The sequence below is a fragment of the Mandrillus leucophaeus genome, unplaced genomic scaffold (genome assembly GCF_000951045.1).
Source record: "Mandrillus leucophaeus isolate KB7577 unplaced genomic scaffold, Mleu.le_1.0 Scaffold1033, whole genome shotgun sequence".
Lineage (NCBI taxonomy): Eukaryota > Metazoa > Chordata > Mammalia > Primates > Cercopithecidae > Mandrillus > Mandrillus leucophaeus.
This window is the reverse complement of record NW_012098466.1, coordinates 111,259-127,173: the sequence shown is the minus strand read 5'-3', so window position 1 is coordinate 127,173 and position 15,915 is coordinate 111,259. Positions and strand designations below refer to the sequence as shown.

At 37.0% G+C, this 15,915-nt stretch overlaps 1 protein-coding gene across 1 annotated transcript in view; it reads left to right on the top strand.

Annotated features, from left to right (window-relative positions):
- Positions 1-13,365, top strand: part of RASSF8 (Ras association (RalGDS/AF-6) domain family (N-terminal) member 8) — a 109,998-nt gene extending 96,633 nt beyond the window's left edge. The window contains exons 4-6 of the mRNA XM_011978568.1: positions 4,959-5,848; positions 8,047-8,191; positions 9,190-13,365. Of these exons, the coding sequence (XP_011833958.1) occupies positions 4,959-5,848; positions 8,047-8,191; positions 9,190-9,311 (1,157 nt within the window). The 3' untranslated portion in view covers positions 9,312-13,365. The remainder of the gene's footprint in view (positions 1-4,958; positions 5,849-8,046; positions 8,192-9,189) is intronic.
- Positions 13,366-15,915: the final 2,550 nt, after the last annotated feature.

The window sequence follows — 15,915 nt, the reverse complement described above, 5'->3', positions numbered from 1 at the left end:
CATTTGTTGTATTGTGAATTAATTTTCCACATATTCATTTACAATATTAATATTTATAACAATAGTCTAATTTTTATTTTAATTAGCCTCTGTATTTTCCACATCTATAGAATATTATTTTAATGAATGTGAATACATGTTAATTCATAGCATGCATCAGTTAAGATGGGTTAGATTATGCTGTGTTAACGAACAGCTCCCAAAATCTTCTGGTTTGTAGTGATACGTGTCTTCTATTTATTTGATTTATATTTTTTTTATGTAACCAGCACAATGCCCAGGAAATCACAGGTACTCTGTAACTGTTTTTATTATGTTTAGTAGTAGTGAGCTTATCATATAATTCTAAGTAGACAGTAATTCTGTGATTACATGATATCCTTATCAACACACTGGGAAAATATACTGTGGATGATATAACTATGGTTTGAATGCACAACTGGCTGACAGGTATATTCACAGGTAATTTTTATTGTATCACTGTCATTCTAAGAAATACTGTGAGGTAAGAGTTATTTTAGTAGTTTCACTCAGAACTTAAATAGTATAGTAAAAAATAAGTAAATGTCATCAGAAAGTTACTTAAAATTCTTTAAGCTTTTTTTCTTCACTGATAAGATGAGGATCATAATATCTATATTGCTTAACTCACAGAACTAAGATGATATATATAAAAGCATCAAAAGCCTTTTACAGGCTATAAGATAATAAAGTGTAAGTTCTGTTACAGAGATCTTACAGGGAGAGATCAACACTCACTGTAAGAATTCTAAGTCATTATAGAAAAAGCTAATTGTGTTCACTAGAGTTTGCATAAGAATCCTGGACTGTGTAATATATTTTACAAAATTTTCATAAAAATGTTGATAAGAAGCAAAGTATCTACTCTCAGAAAAATTCAGTGCTGTTGGATAACTTATCCTCCATAGATAAAGAATAAGTCACGTGTTACTGACATTGTTTCTCATATGTCCAGAAACCTGAAAATATGTTAGCATTAAATTCATAAGAGATTAGTGTCATTTATTTGTCATGTTCTTTTGAATAATGTCCAATATTCATCTTCGGGATGTGGAGGATTTGATACTGAAGAAGACATCAAATGTCAGTTAAAATGAAAACTCCAGAGGGTTGGTGATGAAGGTGTTTAGTAGAATCTATTTCTCTGGAGCCTGGCACTGTTTCTGACAAATATGTGGTGTTCAATATATATTTGTTAACTGAATAGCAAGATGTAACTTTTAAATCATGATTTTGATTTATGACTCTAAGGAGAAATTTCCTAAAATTATAAAAATTGTTAGAGTCTTAAAAAATGGTTGAATTCAGGGCATAAATTTCTGAGTAACCCTTGTTTGAGTTTTGGTGTGTATTTTCAAAAATGTTATGTTACTTCACAGTTGTGTATTCTGCTTTCTTAAGTGAAAGTAAGCTGTTATCCTGTTTTCTTTTAGTTTATGTCAATCAGTCATTCAGTAAGATTTCATTAATGCATTAAAATCTGTATGTGAGTTTCTTCAGTATATAAATTTAACGATTCTTGGGATTAGTCTCAGTCGCTTCAGTATTTAAAAGTACAATTAATATTTTTTTACCCCATGTTGGATCAAAATTACTTGACAGTGTCACACAGTCCTACAATGCAAATACAGCTTAAACTACAAATGCCATAGATAGATAGACAGACAGATAGATATTCCGTTTTATTCATTTTAAGATTACATCAAAATAGTACACAAGGTATAACTAAATGTATCCATGTGGTCAAATACACTAAAAGGAGTTTTGCAGGAGGAATCAGAATCTGTGTAAATGAAGGAAATAGAATTTGTAGAGCACTGCCAAGTTATGGGTATTAAAAACAGTGATTATGGAATTTAATTCCTATATAAAATATTTAAAACCCAATTTATATAATAAAATCAAATCTATTCATTTACCTTTTTTAAAAAAAGCTTTTTTATACTGCTGGATGGAATTTTTGGCCCAGTAGTACTAAATGTGCATTATTTAGCAAAAGCAAATACTGGCAGTAAAAGCAATTATAAATAATCTTCTACTAAGACAATCTCAGAGGGTAGCAGTACCAGTAAGCTCTGGAAAATTAGATTTATTTTTAATTATGAATAAATTAGGATCTTTAAAATTTTTTGTTTAGTTCATATAATGTGATGATTCAGTTTTCCTTTTAAAGATACTTCACTGGGCTGATAGAATTGGAAAGAACTCTACCGGTTTATCTAACCCCTCCTGTTACTGAAGAAGGACACAGAGGTTCAGATAAGAGTAGGATTCCTAAAAGTACTTGATAGGCAGAGTGTTGTGACTTTTTTTTTTTTTTTTTTTTTTTTTTTTGAGATCGGAGTCTCGCTCTGTCGCCCAGGCTGGAGTGCAGTGGCCGGATCTCAGCTCACTGCAAGCTCCGCCTCCCGGGTTCACGCCATTCTCCTGCCTCAGCCTCCCGAGTAGCTGGGACTACAGGCGTCCGCCACATCGCCCGGCTAGTTTTTTGTGTTTTTAGTAGAGACGGGGTTTCACCGTGTTAGCCAGGATGGTCTGGATCTCCTGACCTCGTGATCCACCCGTCTCGGCCTCCCAAAGTGCTGGGATTACAGGCTTGAGCCACCGCGCCCGGCCGAGTGTTGTGACCTTTGAAGCAGTTTGTACACATGGGACAGTTTTAACATTGCAGATGTGTCACGTGGTTTTTCTTTGGGAGCCATTAGAGTAATTTTTAACTGAAAATTATTGGAAACATTTTTTTATTTCAAGAAGCTAATCTATTGTGCTAAGGTTTTCCTTTACATCCCCCTTATTAGCCTGGGCATTTTGATAAACAAATAATATTATCTAGCACTTTTCAATTTCACAAACATTTTTATATTTTACATTCTCACGTGACTCTCAGAACAACCTTGTCAGATAAGGAAATACTACTCTTATTCCATAGATGAGGAGACTGAGGCTAAAGGAAATTTAATTGTTCAGATCATGTAAGCACAGTAGGAAGCAGAGCCACATTTGAACCCAAACCTTTCTACTCCAGAACCCTTGTCCCGTCTACTGTGTCTAGCTTTACATAGTTGGAAGAGTTGCTTTTTAAAAGTCAGGTTGTTGGGCAAGGGAGGGGAAAAGAAAAAATAAATAAATAAATGGATAAATAAATAAATAAATAAATAAGAGATTATTGTGATGGCACATCACTATTTAAAGGAATTCTGTGGTCAACCCTTTTGTTACAGGAAAAATGTCTTAATAGCTGCCACGTGTTGAATGCCTGCTGTGGGCCAGGCAGTGTGGTAGGTGCTAACCCTCAGAATCTGCGAAGCATTTTAGAAGGGAAGTTGTGCTGCTTATCTAGTAAGGAACTCACGTAGGATTATTTGCCTTCAAAGCCCCAACTTCCAGCTGCACCCCAAATTCAGGTCTCCCTAAAGGAGAACACACCCATATGCTTATAGCGAAATCATTGTTTAATGTGCTACTTATGAATTGCATACATGGGTGTTGGTATTTACACATCTAGATTTCCATTTATTGATGCAGTAATTGCAAAAATACTACTATTGGCTCAGAAGCTCATGAAATTTAAAAAAGAAAGCCAGAAAGATAAATCAATAGCTGTTTATACAAGTATAATTGCTGGATGGCAGCGTTGTTTTTTTTTTTTCTTTGTAATTAACTATGTACGCTTTTCACAAAATTTAAATAATCCATCTGACCCACTCACCTTAAATGAAAATATTTAAGAAGCATGTTCAAGCTTATGGCATTACACTCATACTCTTCTGAAACTTCATCTTACTTTCATAATTATTGGATTCAGTATACTTTTCAATTTATATGTGATTGTATTCTGTTTTTGTTTTGTTTTGACAGAGTCTTACTCTGTCGCCCAGGCTGGAGTGCAGTGACACAATACAGCTCACTGAAGCCTTGACCTCCCAGGATCAGGCGATTCTCCCATTTCACCCTCTCAGGTAGCTAGGACTACAGACGCACAGCACCATGCCCAGCTAATTTTTTCATATTTTATTTGTAGAGACAGGGTTTCACCATGTTGCCCAGGCTGGTCTCGAACTCCTGGGCTCAAGAAATCTGCCCACCTTTGCCTCCCAAAATGCTGGTATTACAGGCGTGAGCCACTGCACCCAGCCCGCTGGTTTGTTTTTAATAATATTTTGCTCTGAGTTTTTTTGTTTTTTTTTTTTAGAAGAATCTTTGATACTATCATATTACCAAAACTGAACAAGTCTTCTCTTCAGGCCCCTGTTTTTATATGAATTTGGTTTGAAGAGTTTTTTCATCAAACTGATTTTTTATTTGCCATGGGTGTCCAGGAAGATGTCAGCTGTGTGAGCAACGGGTTGGTAGAGCACTCAGGTGGAGATGGAGAGGAGACCTGGGCAGCTCCTGTGGCTGAGTCACAGATTCTCCACTGGTCCCCATGTCTCCTTTGAGGAGGAGAAATAGGGCCTCCAGCCCTCCCAAGTTCTGAGGTGGAAAAATTCAAGGGATTTGCACAGTGGGAATGTATTTGAGTTTTGAAGTTCCCCCTCGTTCCTGGACTAGCCCCTCATGCTTCACATGGCGATTCTATTGTCCTTTGTTTCAGCTAGAAAATAAACTTCGTTCAGTCTCGCCCCAAATGAGAAGTTCTAGGCAGTCAGGTATTTGGCAAGAGTGTAAGGGTCTCACCCAGGTTTAAAGTATAAAGTTGAATTTCTAAGCAAGCCTGAAGAGTGTGTGCAATACACATCTTCTGATTTTATGTTGTTGCATGTCGTGAGGGGTTTGGTGTCTTCAAGTAAAGATTTTAAAGGCAACCTGGACTAGACTCTAAAACTTGACCCTCTGATGCTAATCAAAAATACGCAATCATCAAATGGCATTCTTACTCTATTTTTAAACTATTACATATCCCATTTTGACAACTTATTCTTACCTTTTTTACATAGGTCGAACTGGAAGGTACACCCTTATAGAGAAATGGAGAGATACCGAAAGACACTTAGCACCTCATGAAAATCCTATCATATCCTTAAACAAATGGGGGCAGTATGCTAGTGATGTGCAGCTCATTCTACGACGAACCGGGCCGTCGCTCAGTGAGCGACCCACTTCAGACAGTGTGGCTCGAATTCCTGAAAGAACTTTATACAGGCAGAGTCTGCCCCCCTTAGCTAAACTGAGGCCTCAGATCGACAAATCAATCAAAAGGAGAGAACCGAAAAGGAAATCACTGACATTTACAGGAGGTGCCAAAGGATTAATGGACATTTTTGGAAAAGGTAAAGAAACTGAGTTTAAGCAAAAGGTGCTGAATAACTGCAAAACAACAGCAGATGAGTTGAAGAAGCTGATCCGTCTGCAGACAGAGAAGCTTCAATCCATTGAGAAACAGCTGGAATCTAATGACATAGAAATACGATTTTGGGAGCAAAAGTATAATTCCAACCTTGAAGAGGAAATTGTCCGTCTAGAGCAAAAGATCAAAAGAAACGATGTAGAAATTGAGGAGGAAGAATTCTGGGAAAATGAATTACAGATTGAACAGGAAAATGAAAAACAGCTGAAGGATCAACTTCAAGAAATAAGACAGAAAATAACAGAATGCGAAAACAAATTAAAGGACTATTTGGCACAGATCCGGACTATGGAAAGTGGTCTTGAAGCAGAAAAATTGCAGCGGGAAGTTCAGGAGGCACAGGTCAATGAGGAAGAGGTTAAAGGAAAGATCGGTAAGGTCAAAGGGGAAATTGACATTCAAGGCCAGCAGAGTCTGAGGTTGGAAAATGGCATTAAAGCTGTGGAAAGATCTCTTGGACAAGCCACCAAACGCTTGCAGGTAACCACATTTTGATAAATAGAATGTTTGGCCCATTTAAAATAATACCTTCTTGGAATCTCCTTTTCATCAATGTCAGTTTTTCCTTATATTCAAAGAATTAGAAGCCCAGCCTTGTTTAAAAGTTTTGTCGAATTCTTGTGACTTACGACAGCTTAGATGAGAGCAGTAGCCATGCGGATCCTTCTCCACGGAAGAGCCTTGTCTGACTGCGGCAGTTGTAGCATTAGATGATGGGATGGAACGGACACTAATGATGAGATAGTGAATCTCACCTTCTCCTTTGAGAGATAGGGAAACCAGAGCTGAAAGAGCTGTCCACGGATTGGTTGGCCAGGGATTGTTGTGGGTAGCTGACTGCTTCTCTGTCACTTCTCCATTGTTGCCAGCCAATCCCAGCTTCCTTCCTGACACATAAACAGCCCTCCTCTCTTCTCCCTTCTCCATGGTACCCTCCTTTGCTTTCCTGAGAGAGGCACAAAGATTTCTGTCTGATTTTCCCCCTTCCTAGTTCACGTACAAGATTTATATTTTGCCACTTAAACCCTAATCACTCAACTTACTTTTCCTGGATATGCCCATTCTTGAAAAGACCTGGTGATTATGTTGTGAAAGTTGCAAAGATGTATCAAACAGTCTCTATCAGATGAGATGAGAAAGACACAATTGATTACAATATGGCTATTTAAATTTAAATTAAGATTAAATAATAAGGCAATTAAAATATTAAATAATTTAAACTTCTGTTTTTAGTCACACATGGTCGCATTTCAAGTGCCCAGTAGCACATGTGGCTGTTGTACTGGGCATTCAGACACAGAACATCTCCACCATTGGAGGAGGTTCTGTTGGACTGAGCTGGTTTAGAGCTTACTATTCAAAGTGTAGTCCATGCCAGGCAGCTTCAGGGTACACTTGTAAGAAATTCAGAATCTACTTTGAAACAAGGTGCCCAAGTAGTGCCTGTGTACAGTGAGGTTTGAGAAGAGCTGCTTTAGAATATCAACAGTTAGTTTCACAATCAGAGAAAGCTGAGGTTTTAGGAAGAACTGATGTGGTCTCCTTTCTCCGTGACTATCTGTAGTAAGAGATAAAACTACCACCCAAATTTTGAAAATCAAGAATTTCTCATGCAGTAGAAGGTTGGCAGCCTCTAATTTGTCAGTATTTTACTATTGAGATTCATTTTGACATTTAAAAAAAGGTATAATTGGAAGTTGTGTTGCTTTTGTATCACTTACAGAAAACACTAACAACACAGTCATTACTAGTAAATCCCACTAACCCACTGAAAAGTGTCTGATAATCAAATATTGATATGTCCCCAAGAACCCCCTACACTCAAATAAATGGAGAAAACAACCATTCACTTCTAATCTCTTCCCTACCCCTACCAAATCCTTGAGACCCACCCAGCTTGGGTAGAACCAGGGCACTTTTTCTTGTATACAGTAGAGGAAGGAAAGAAATAAAAAGCTGTTTAAATAATAGGATGCCCCTCTTTGTTTATACAGCTTTCCAGCTGTCCAAACTTGATCTCCTTCTTTAAGGCTCTGTAGTTCTCTAATCTTTGTCAAGGATTTAAGAATTCCATCGTGAGAATCTTGTGGGAATCTTGCTTTCCTTATGCTGTAAGATAAATCTCAATAATATATCACATGAAAATTGAAACAGCTTACAAAAAACAAGAACTCTAAATCCATGGACCAAATTACAGTTAACTTTGTAGTCATATGTTAATGTGAAGTGGTTAATATGTAAATTTGTGACCAACTTAGCAAGACTGCTATAACACAGAGATGGGTAAAAAACCTGTGGGGTTTTTTTCTTTTTATTTTCCACCAATGAGTTTACAGGCTGAGAACCCCGTTTTTGTTTTAGTTTTTGTTTTTCAATGAAAGTTTATAGACATGCTTATTCCATAAGGGTGCATAATGGTTTTCCAGAGTAAAGCATCGCATATAAGAGGACAGACTGATGAAACTATTGTTTTCTCTTGGCTTATATCTTGGCCTACACCACAGAGTGGAAGTGACCTCTTTAGCCCATCGTATCCATATAAACCAGATTTGTTACATGTCCTTTTATGAAAGCAGATACCCCACATTTAACCCCTATAGTAGAAGGATTGTCACTAAGATGTCTTGCACTGTCCAGTAGTGAATCCTCAAATTTAAAAAGTAATAATTTCCATCTAGGACAAAGAACAGGAACTGGAGCAGTTGACTAAGGAGTTGCGGCAAGTCAATCTCCAGCAGTTTATCCAGCAGACGGGGACAAAAGTTACCGTTTTGCCAGCGGAGCCCATTGAAATAGAGGCCTCACATGCAGACATTGAAAGAGGTAAGATGTTGAGAAATATGGTTTATTTTCCCTTTATTCTCACTGCTTAACTTTTTTTGTTTTTGCTTTTTGAGACAGTGTCCCCCTGTGTCACCCAGGCTGGAACGCCAGTGGTGTAACTACAGCTTACTGCAGCCTTGACCTCCTGGGCTCAGGTGATGCTCCTACCTCAGCCTCCTGGGTAGCTGGGGCTATGAGAGCATGCCACCACACCTGGCTGCTTTTCTTTTTTTGTATTTTTTTGTAGAGATGAAGTTTCACCATGTTGCCCAGACTGGTCTCGACCTCCTGAGCTCAAGCAATCTGCCTGCCTCAGCTTCCCAAAGTGCTGGAATGACAGGCATGAACCAGCATGCCTGACCATCTGCTTAATTTTGAATAAACTACTTGTATTCAGTTAAAATATTACCCTCACATTCATAGCTAATTTTTAAGTGGGACACTTAAAAATTCTTTTCTTTTTCTTTTTTTTTTTTAACTTATTTCCCATTTCTAGAGGAAAACCAGTAACATTTAGGTTATTTATTTACTTAGGTGAGCATGTAATCACCAAATGTCATATCATTAGTTTTAAACTGCTCCTTTATTAAAAATTTTTTTCTGAAGTGTATGAGTCATAGTCTGTTAATTTGAATTTTGGCTGTGTTCCTTATGCCCCTTTTTCCTTCTTTTTCTTCTAAAAATTATTATTTATTTGTACTGATATTTAAAAGACAATTCCAAACCTGTGTATGCATATGGTGTGAGCAACCAAAAAAAGAAGCAAAATATTTGCCTTTTGTAAAGATCATTCACTGTTCAAATCACCAAAAACTAGTTTATCAAAGAGACCTGAGAAGGTTTTAGCCTCTTCTCCCCCAGTCCAGGGCACACAGGGGATTGCAGTTACTGCTCTGTGCAGTTTTCTCTTTCGGGGCAGGAAGCAGTCTAATTTGTTACATTGCTAGGTACTCCAAGTTGACTAGTTCAGCAGGTGGCTTTCTTTGTTTCCTGTTTAGAGGCACCATTCCAGTCTGGGTCTCTGAAGCGACCTGGTTCATCTCGGCAGCTCCCCAGTAATCTCCGCATTCTGCAGAATCCTATCTCATCTGGTTTTAATCCTGAAGGCATATATGTATGACATTATCTGTCTTTAGGGGGCAGACACAAAAGAGGTACCAAGGACAGCAAACTTCCTTTTTGATTTGTGCCAATGATGAACAGAGGATCTATTCCACAAGCCGCTGTATGCTTTTTCTCTCCTAAATTGCATACCACTTGGAGCCATACCCTGTGCACTGATGCTAAAGAACAAAGAAACTGTGTTTTCACACATCAACAGTGTTGATATTTTTGTCCAGCAGCTGTAATGCAAAGCCTTCGTTTTTATTTGTAGTATTTTGAGAGCTTTAGGAAAGTATTATATAGTGTGTATACATAAATAAACCGTGACTTAAGAGTGAAGAGAAATTTGTGACTGGCTTAGTTTAATTTATTTCATGTAATCAATTAATGTGTGAATGTTGATGTTTTAATATTTTTATTGACTTATCCTGTGACTGACTTACGTTATATATTGTGTGATTATGACTGTGTGCATGTTGCCAGACTCCATCCATGCATTGCTGATTTACACTACACAAGTGTCCTAGGGTGCTCCACCATCAAAACTAACTCCAGAGGAAGCCGCTTGCATTTATTTTGTGAAACTGTCCTAGCCACTGCTTAATTAGGTGAAAGAATTCAGGGTTTTTTTAAATCTGGAATTTAGTCTTTCCTTTACAATATTTCCAAATATATTTGTGGCCACATAGCATAACAGATATTTTTCATGAGGTAAATGGTATGTCTAAAACATTTGCAGTGTTTCAGATACTGTTGAACAAAAATGTAATTGTTAAGTATGTATCCAAACAGGCATGGGGTTTCCTGATACATCATGTGTTTTGTTTCTGCCCTGTCTTATCATTTACACTCACGGATCTTCAGAATTGATCTAACATATAAGTTATAGGTATCTGAGGGCTGGGTTGGTCTACTTCAGGAACATTGCTTTAAGCAATGTATTTTAAAATAACCCGCTTCATGTGTATGATCTATTGGTGTACACACCATGGATAAGGTATTGCTCGCACATCATTTGCTCTGTGTCTTACGGACCATTGTGTTTTCTTCCAGTCACTTAGATGGAAAGGAGATTAAACCCTAGGTACTTTTTAGCAAGGAAATAAAGTCAAATTCAGCATATGTTTTTATTTTTAGGCTTGACTTTTACAAGACATTAATCTCCATTTGTACATATGTTTTTTATTTGTAAAACCAAAAATGAGTCAACACCTTTTTCATGAGTAGTGACTTAACTAAGATTTACAAGTAATATTTAGACAGATTCAGTCAGACACCACTTAGCCATTTTTACATTCCCTCTGGTTACATTTGGTACAGTATAATTAAGACTTTAATCTGAAATTTAAAGTAGTTTTAATTCTGAAGAAATTATATCCTCTATTATTTACATGCAACAAAATAAAAGTGAATTAATATAGTAATGCCATGGTAACAATAGAGATATGTCTTATGCATGAAGGCAACTTTGGATGTTTTAACACATTTGACTTACTTTGGTTTAGTGAATGCTGACAATGCTGCTCTACTTAGGTTTCCTATGAAAAATTTTAAGAATGGCTATGAGACTGTGTAGAAGCTTCTAGAGAACTGAAAGTAATCATGCAGAGTTGCCTTTTCTAGTGCAGCTAAGTGGCGGACCTCAACTGAAGATAGGATTTTCTTTGGGTTCTTGGAGTTATCAAATTGATCTTGCCATTATGTTACTTTGCAGATAACTGAAGTAAATGATTCTTACCTAAATAACCACAACCTGTACACATTTGCTTACAGTTTATAATAATTATTTTCTATCTACCTATATTTAAAATTAGAATGATTAAAAAATAATTTATAGCTTTTGTGACAGTAGTGATTTACATATGCCCAATATATGCCTTATTTCTAAATAAGTCATTCTGTATAAAGTCATTTTGTTGTTCAGAGAAATCAAGATCTTATTCACAAAGAAAAACATTTTATAAATTGATCACATTTTATTTAAGTCAAAATGTTAAACTGGAGGCAGTATTAAACTTTGCAATTAGAAGTTTCAGAGATGCCTTAGCGTACCATGAAAAACACTGTCAATATCCAACTTATTATAAATTGTTATCAGAATTAACCTAATAACTTTAAAGAAGGACAAGCAGCATCCTAGCAACTTGCAGTAGTCTTGGGTTCCCAGCATAGTGTCACAGTTAACCTCTCTGACAACTTCATCAGAATTTCCAAGCTGCCAAATAATCTTCATAGACCTGATTACAGATTTTTAAAAATTTCCTAGATGAGAAAAGTATAGAAATGTGAATATGATGAATACATTGAGAAACTGTACTTTTTAATTAGTTATATTACTTCTGGAAGCACATATCTAAGGAATATTTTCTAAGAATCAGAGGAAAAAAACCCATTTTCATAGGAACATCTGAAGATACTTTAGTATATTTGTGATCATTTTTATCTATTGCAAATACAAATGACTTAGATAAGTGCCACATCTTGGACACATTTCGGAGGGGAGTGGGCAATGGTATACAAAAATACCAAATATAAAATTTTCATCTGGGGGGAATATTCAGGTTCTAAATACTAAATTAGATTACAATCTTTTGTGTTTTTTTTTAAAAAAAAATATTGCAACTTGTTTTATTGTGATTTTCTATAAGTATTAAATACATTTAAAGATCTTTTTATCTTGCCAAGAAATAATTTGGAATAGATAGCATTGGTATATTTGACCTTTTGAGTGTCTGTCATCCTCAGAGAATGGCCCATAGTGTGTCACCTGTGGACATAGTGTCCCTAGTCCTTTTGTTGTCCTTCTGAGATATTTTGGTTTGATACCATTTGTTATTTTCTTTTTTATCTTGACGCACAGGGACTTTTTTATAATATGAGACTTCAGTTGGTATTAATAGGAGTTACCTACTTAATTCTCCCAGTCATCAATGAGCTAACTATCAATTCCTTTAGTTCAAATTAGTCATAGACAAGAGCTATAGCAAGACTGATAGAGTAAAAACTATATAAATACAGTAAAAAAAATATAATTTATGGTGTGAAATGTGAAGTATAGCAGTATATAATGAGAACATGTAAGCACTTGCTTGCACAGCATAATTTACACTTGCATTAAAGGATAATTTTCTCTGTGAATAAGAGCAAAATGGTCTTTAGAGAAACAAACTGTTCATTGGAAGCCATTTCTGTGAACATCTTCCAAGATAGAACTGTAATGGATTGAGGAAATAACACAGAAAAGACAAAAACTTTTGATTTCAGGCGTGCAAAGTGCGTGGGCAGATGGACCGTTCCTGTTGTGCATTGCCTTTGATAAATTGGGCCTTAATTTATATACCCGTGCTGTGTTCACATCCCTCTTCTACCTAAAGTTGTCTTTATTGGTTTATATTGTGTTAAAATTAGCTCATAAGTGTTACTTTTATATTCTGTTCTTTTTTTAAGTTGCATGTTTATACTATTTGCTACAGTATTTTTAAGTTTGGGGTGAAGGCCATCAGCTGTATCAAAAAGACAAAACAATCACTATTTATTCAGTATTGCTGCTTTACATCTCCAGAATAAGCTTTCGATGCCAGGACAGTGACTGCCTGAAAGCTGCAGGAGCTCTTTTCAATGCATTTTATATATTTTTAGAAACCAAATAAATGCAGAAAACTATTTAGTATACTAATTATATTAAACCAGCAGAAATATAAAGGCAATAAAGTATATACATATATAAGGGGGGAGGGGAAAGATTAAAAAATAGATTTACAGTCAGACATGGTGATAGCCCTAAATGTATTTCTCAATATGTTTTTCTTTATTGACCCTGGGAGGATTTGAGTTGCTGCAGCTTTAAACAGAAAATTGCCATGTTCACTAATTGTGAGCACATAAATATGCTTTTAGTACTGCTTTGCTTATGTACAAATAAATCTGTAATATGTATTATATGTAATTATTCTTTTCTTTGACTTTCATTTTAAATGTATATTTTCTGATCATTATGAGCTGTAAAACAAAGAATCAATATTGGATATTCTCCCAAATAATAAATTTTCAGGATTCATTGGGACATTACAGTTGTCAGTTTGTTTCTTACCTCCTTTATATTTTAAAATACAATTTTACTTCCTTTAAAAGATACTGGAGACAATAGGGGCACATATCACTACACATAATTACATTTTTCATATATACTTAAAGAGTCATCTATTGCTCAAAAGGTGGCTTATTAAAGCAAAACTGAATTAAGAAACTAATACGCCTTTTATTTCAAAAGCGAAAGAAGAAATGATATCTTAATGAACCTCTGCATTCCCAGATTTCCCTAAAACCATAAGTGAGAGGAAGAGAACTAACATTTCAGCCCCTACCACATGCCAAGTGCAATATGGAGTACTTGTCACACTTTTAACATTCACAGCCATCCAAGGAACTGCTCCTAAATCACAACCCCTAAGTAACTGACACAGCATTTGAACCTAGATGTTTCAGACCTCAAGGCACTTTTCTGTATTCCATGGGAGAGATGCATGAGCTTTACAGTGCCCAGTTTCTGCATTTTAACCACTTTTTAATGTGGAAGTGTATAAACTCGTTTTTATAGGAATATTTTTATAAGAAGTTAAACGTTTACTTAGAAATTACACGTGGGGGCCAGGCACGGTGGCTCACGCCTATAATCCCAGCACTTTGGGAGACCAAGGTAGGCAGATGACTTGAGGTCAGGAGTTCGAGACCAGCCTGGCCAACGTGGCGAAATCCCGTCTCTACTAAAAGTGAAAAAAATAGCCAGGCGTGGTGGCGGGCGCCTGTAGTCCCAGCTACTCAGGAGGCTGAGGCAGGAGAACCACTTGAACCTGGGAGGCGGAGGTTGGAGTGAGCCAAGATCAGCCACTGCATTCCAACCTGGGTGACAAGAGGGAGACTCACTCTCTCTCTATATATATATTTAGCCAAAGTAGTATTTATTGAGCCAAAGTAAATTTCCTTGTAATTTCAACTTTCTTTAAGGCCACATAGAAGAAACAATTTCCCATCTATATATATATAGAGAGAGAGTCTTGCTCTGAAAAAGTCTCACTCTATATATATGGGAATAATAGTATGTTATAAAAACAAAGATGAAATGAGAAACTTAAAGTCATTCAAAATACCAATAAGCCCTAATTTGGGGGACTTTTAAAATTTTAATTATCCATCCTGTCCTCTAAAATCATGTTTTGTTAATGGCAGAGCAAGAAACAGGAACTACTGTTAACTTCAGCCACCGCCCACTCCACGTATGTGTGCTGTGTCTATTAGGAAAGATCAGTGGAATCCTATAAAATGGGCATAAATATGCAGGATGTGTTTATGCTTTCCACAGACATTTAGTGAGCCCGTTTTTGTGTGGACACTGGACTGAGAAGCATATATTTGTTCTCTACTTTAAGGAGGTTTACACTCTTTTTTTTTGAGATGGAGTCTCGCATTGTTGCCCAGGCTGGAGTGCAATAGCCCGATCTTGGCTCACTGCAACCTCCGCCTCCTGGGTTCAAGCGATTCTCCTGCCTCAGCCTCCTGAGTAGCTGGGATTACAGGCGTCTGCCGCCATGACCAGCTAATTTTTTTTTTTTTTTTTTTTTTTTTTAGTAGAGACGGGCTTTTTCACTATGTTGGCCAGATTGGTCTCGAACTCCTGACCTCGTGTTCCACCCACCTCGTCCTCCCAAAGTGCTGGGTTTACAGGGGTGAGCAACCCCGCCCGGCTGGTTTACAGTCTTAATAATAGAGATGACAACTTCAGTACAACATGTTAAGAACCGCTATAGGGGCAAGGATAGGGTATCATGGAGACAAACACATTAGGACATGCTTACCCCAGCCCAGTGTGTTGGAAGATCCTGGAGAAGGTGATATAAACCAAAAGAGCTGTCTGGTGGAGCTATAGCCATACAGTGAAGAGCCAGGGAGGTCCAAGAGAGATGGTAGGTAGGCATCTGATCATAAGGGGCCTTGGTTGCCATGGTAAGGAGTTTGCACTTTATCCTGAGAGCCACAGGCGAATTTTAAGCGTGGAAATTAAATGATTAGCATGTTGGGAAGATAATTCTGACTGGATATGTGAAGAACTGACTAAAGGGTCAAGACTAGAGGCCAGAAAGACTACTTAAGGGGCATGTAGTAGTCCAGGCCAGAGGTGATGGTAACTCGAACTGAGACAGCAGTTTGTGCATGTAACAAATTTTTATTGAGCACCTTCTTTGAGCTAGGAAATGAACCAAGCAGGTTATAGATATCCTAAGTAGACAATACGAATCAAAGATAATCCAGGTGTTTACCACTTATCCACAGCCTTAAAGGGTAGTGGAAATGATGCTGTGGGTCTCTCAGTGACTAGTCACAGAAAATCTGTTCTTTGTGGTGGTGGGCAAGGGGTTGGTACAGGAGCAAGGAAAAAGAATGAAAACATGGAGAATAGAATATGTATTCAAGAGGTGGGCCTTCAGATGGGCTTCCTTTTTGTAGAGTATTTTTGCAGTGTTCCCTGTGAGAATGATATGGATTTGGAAGAAGTACTCTTCTCTGCACCAGATTCAGCCATCCAAATATCCGGTATGTTGGAATCCTGTTTTCCCAGCATTATA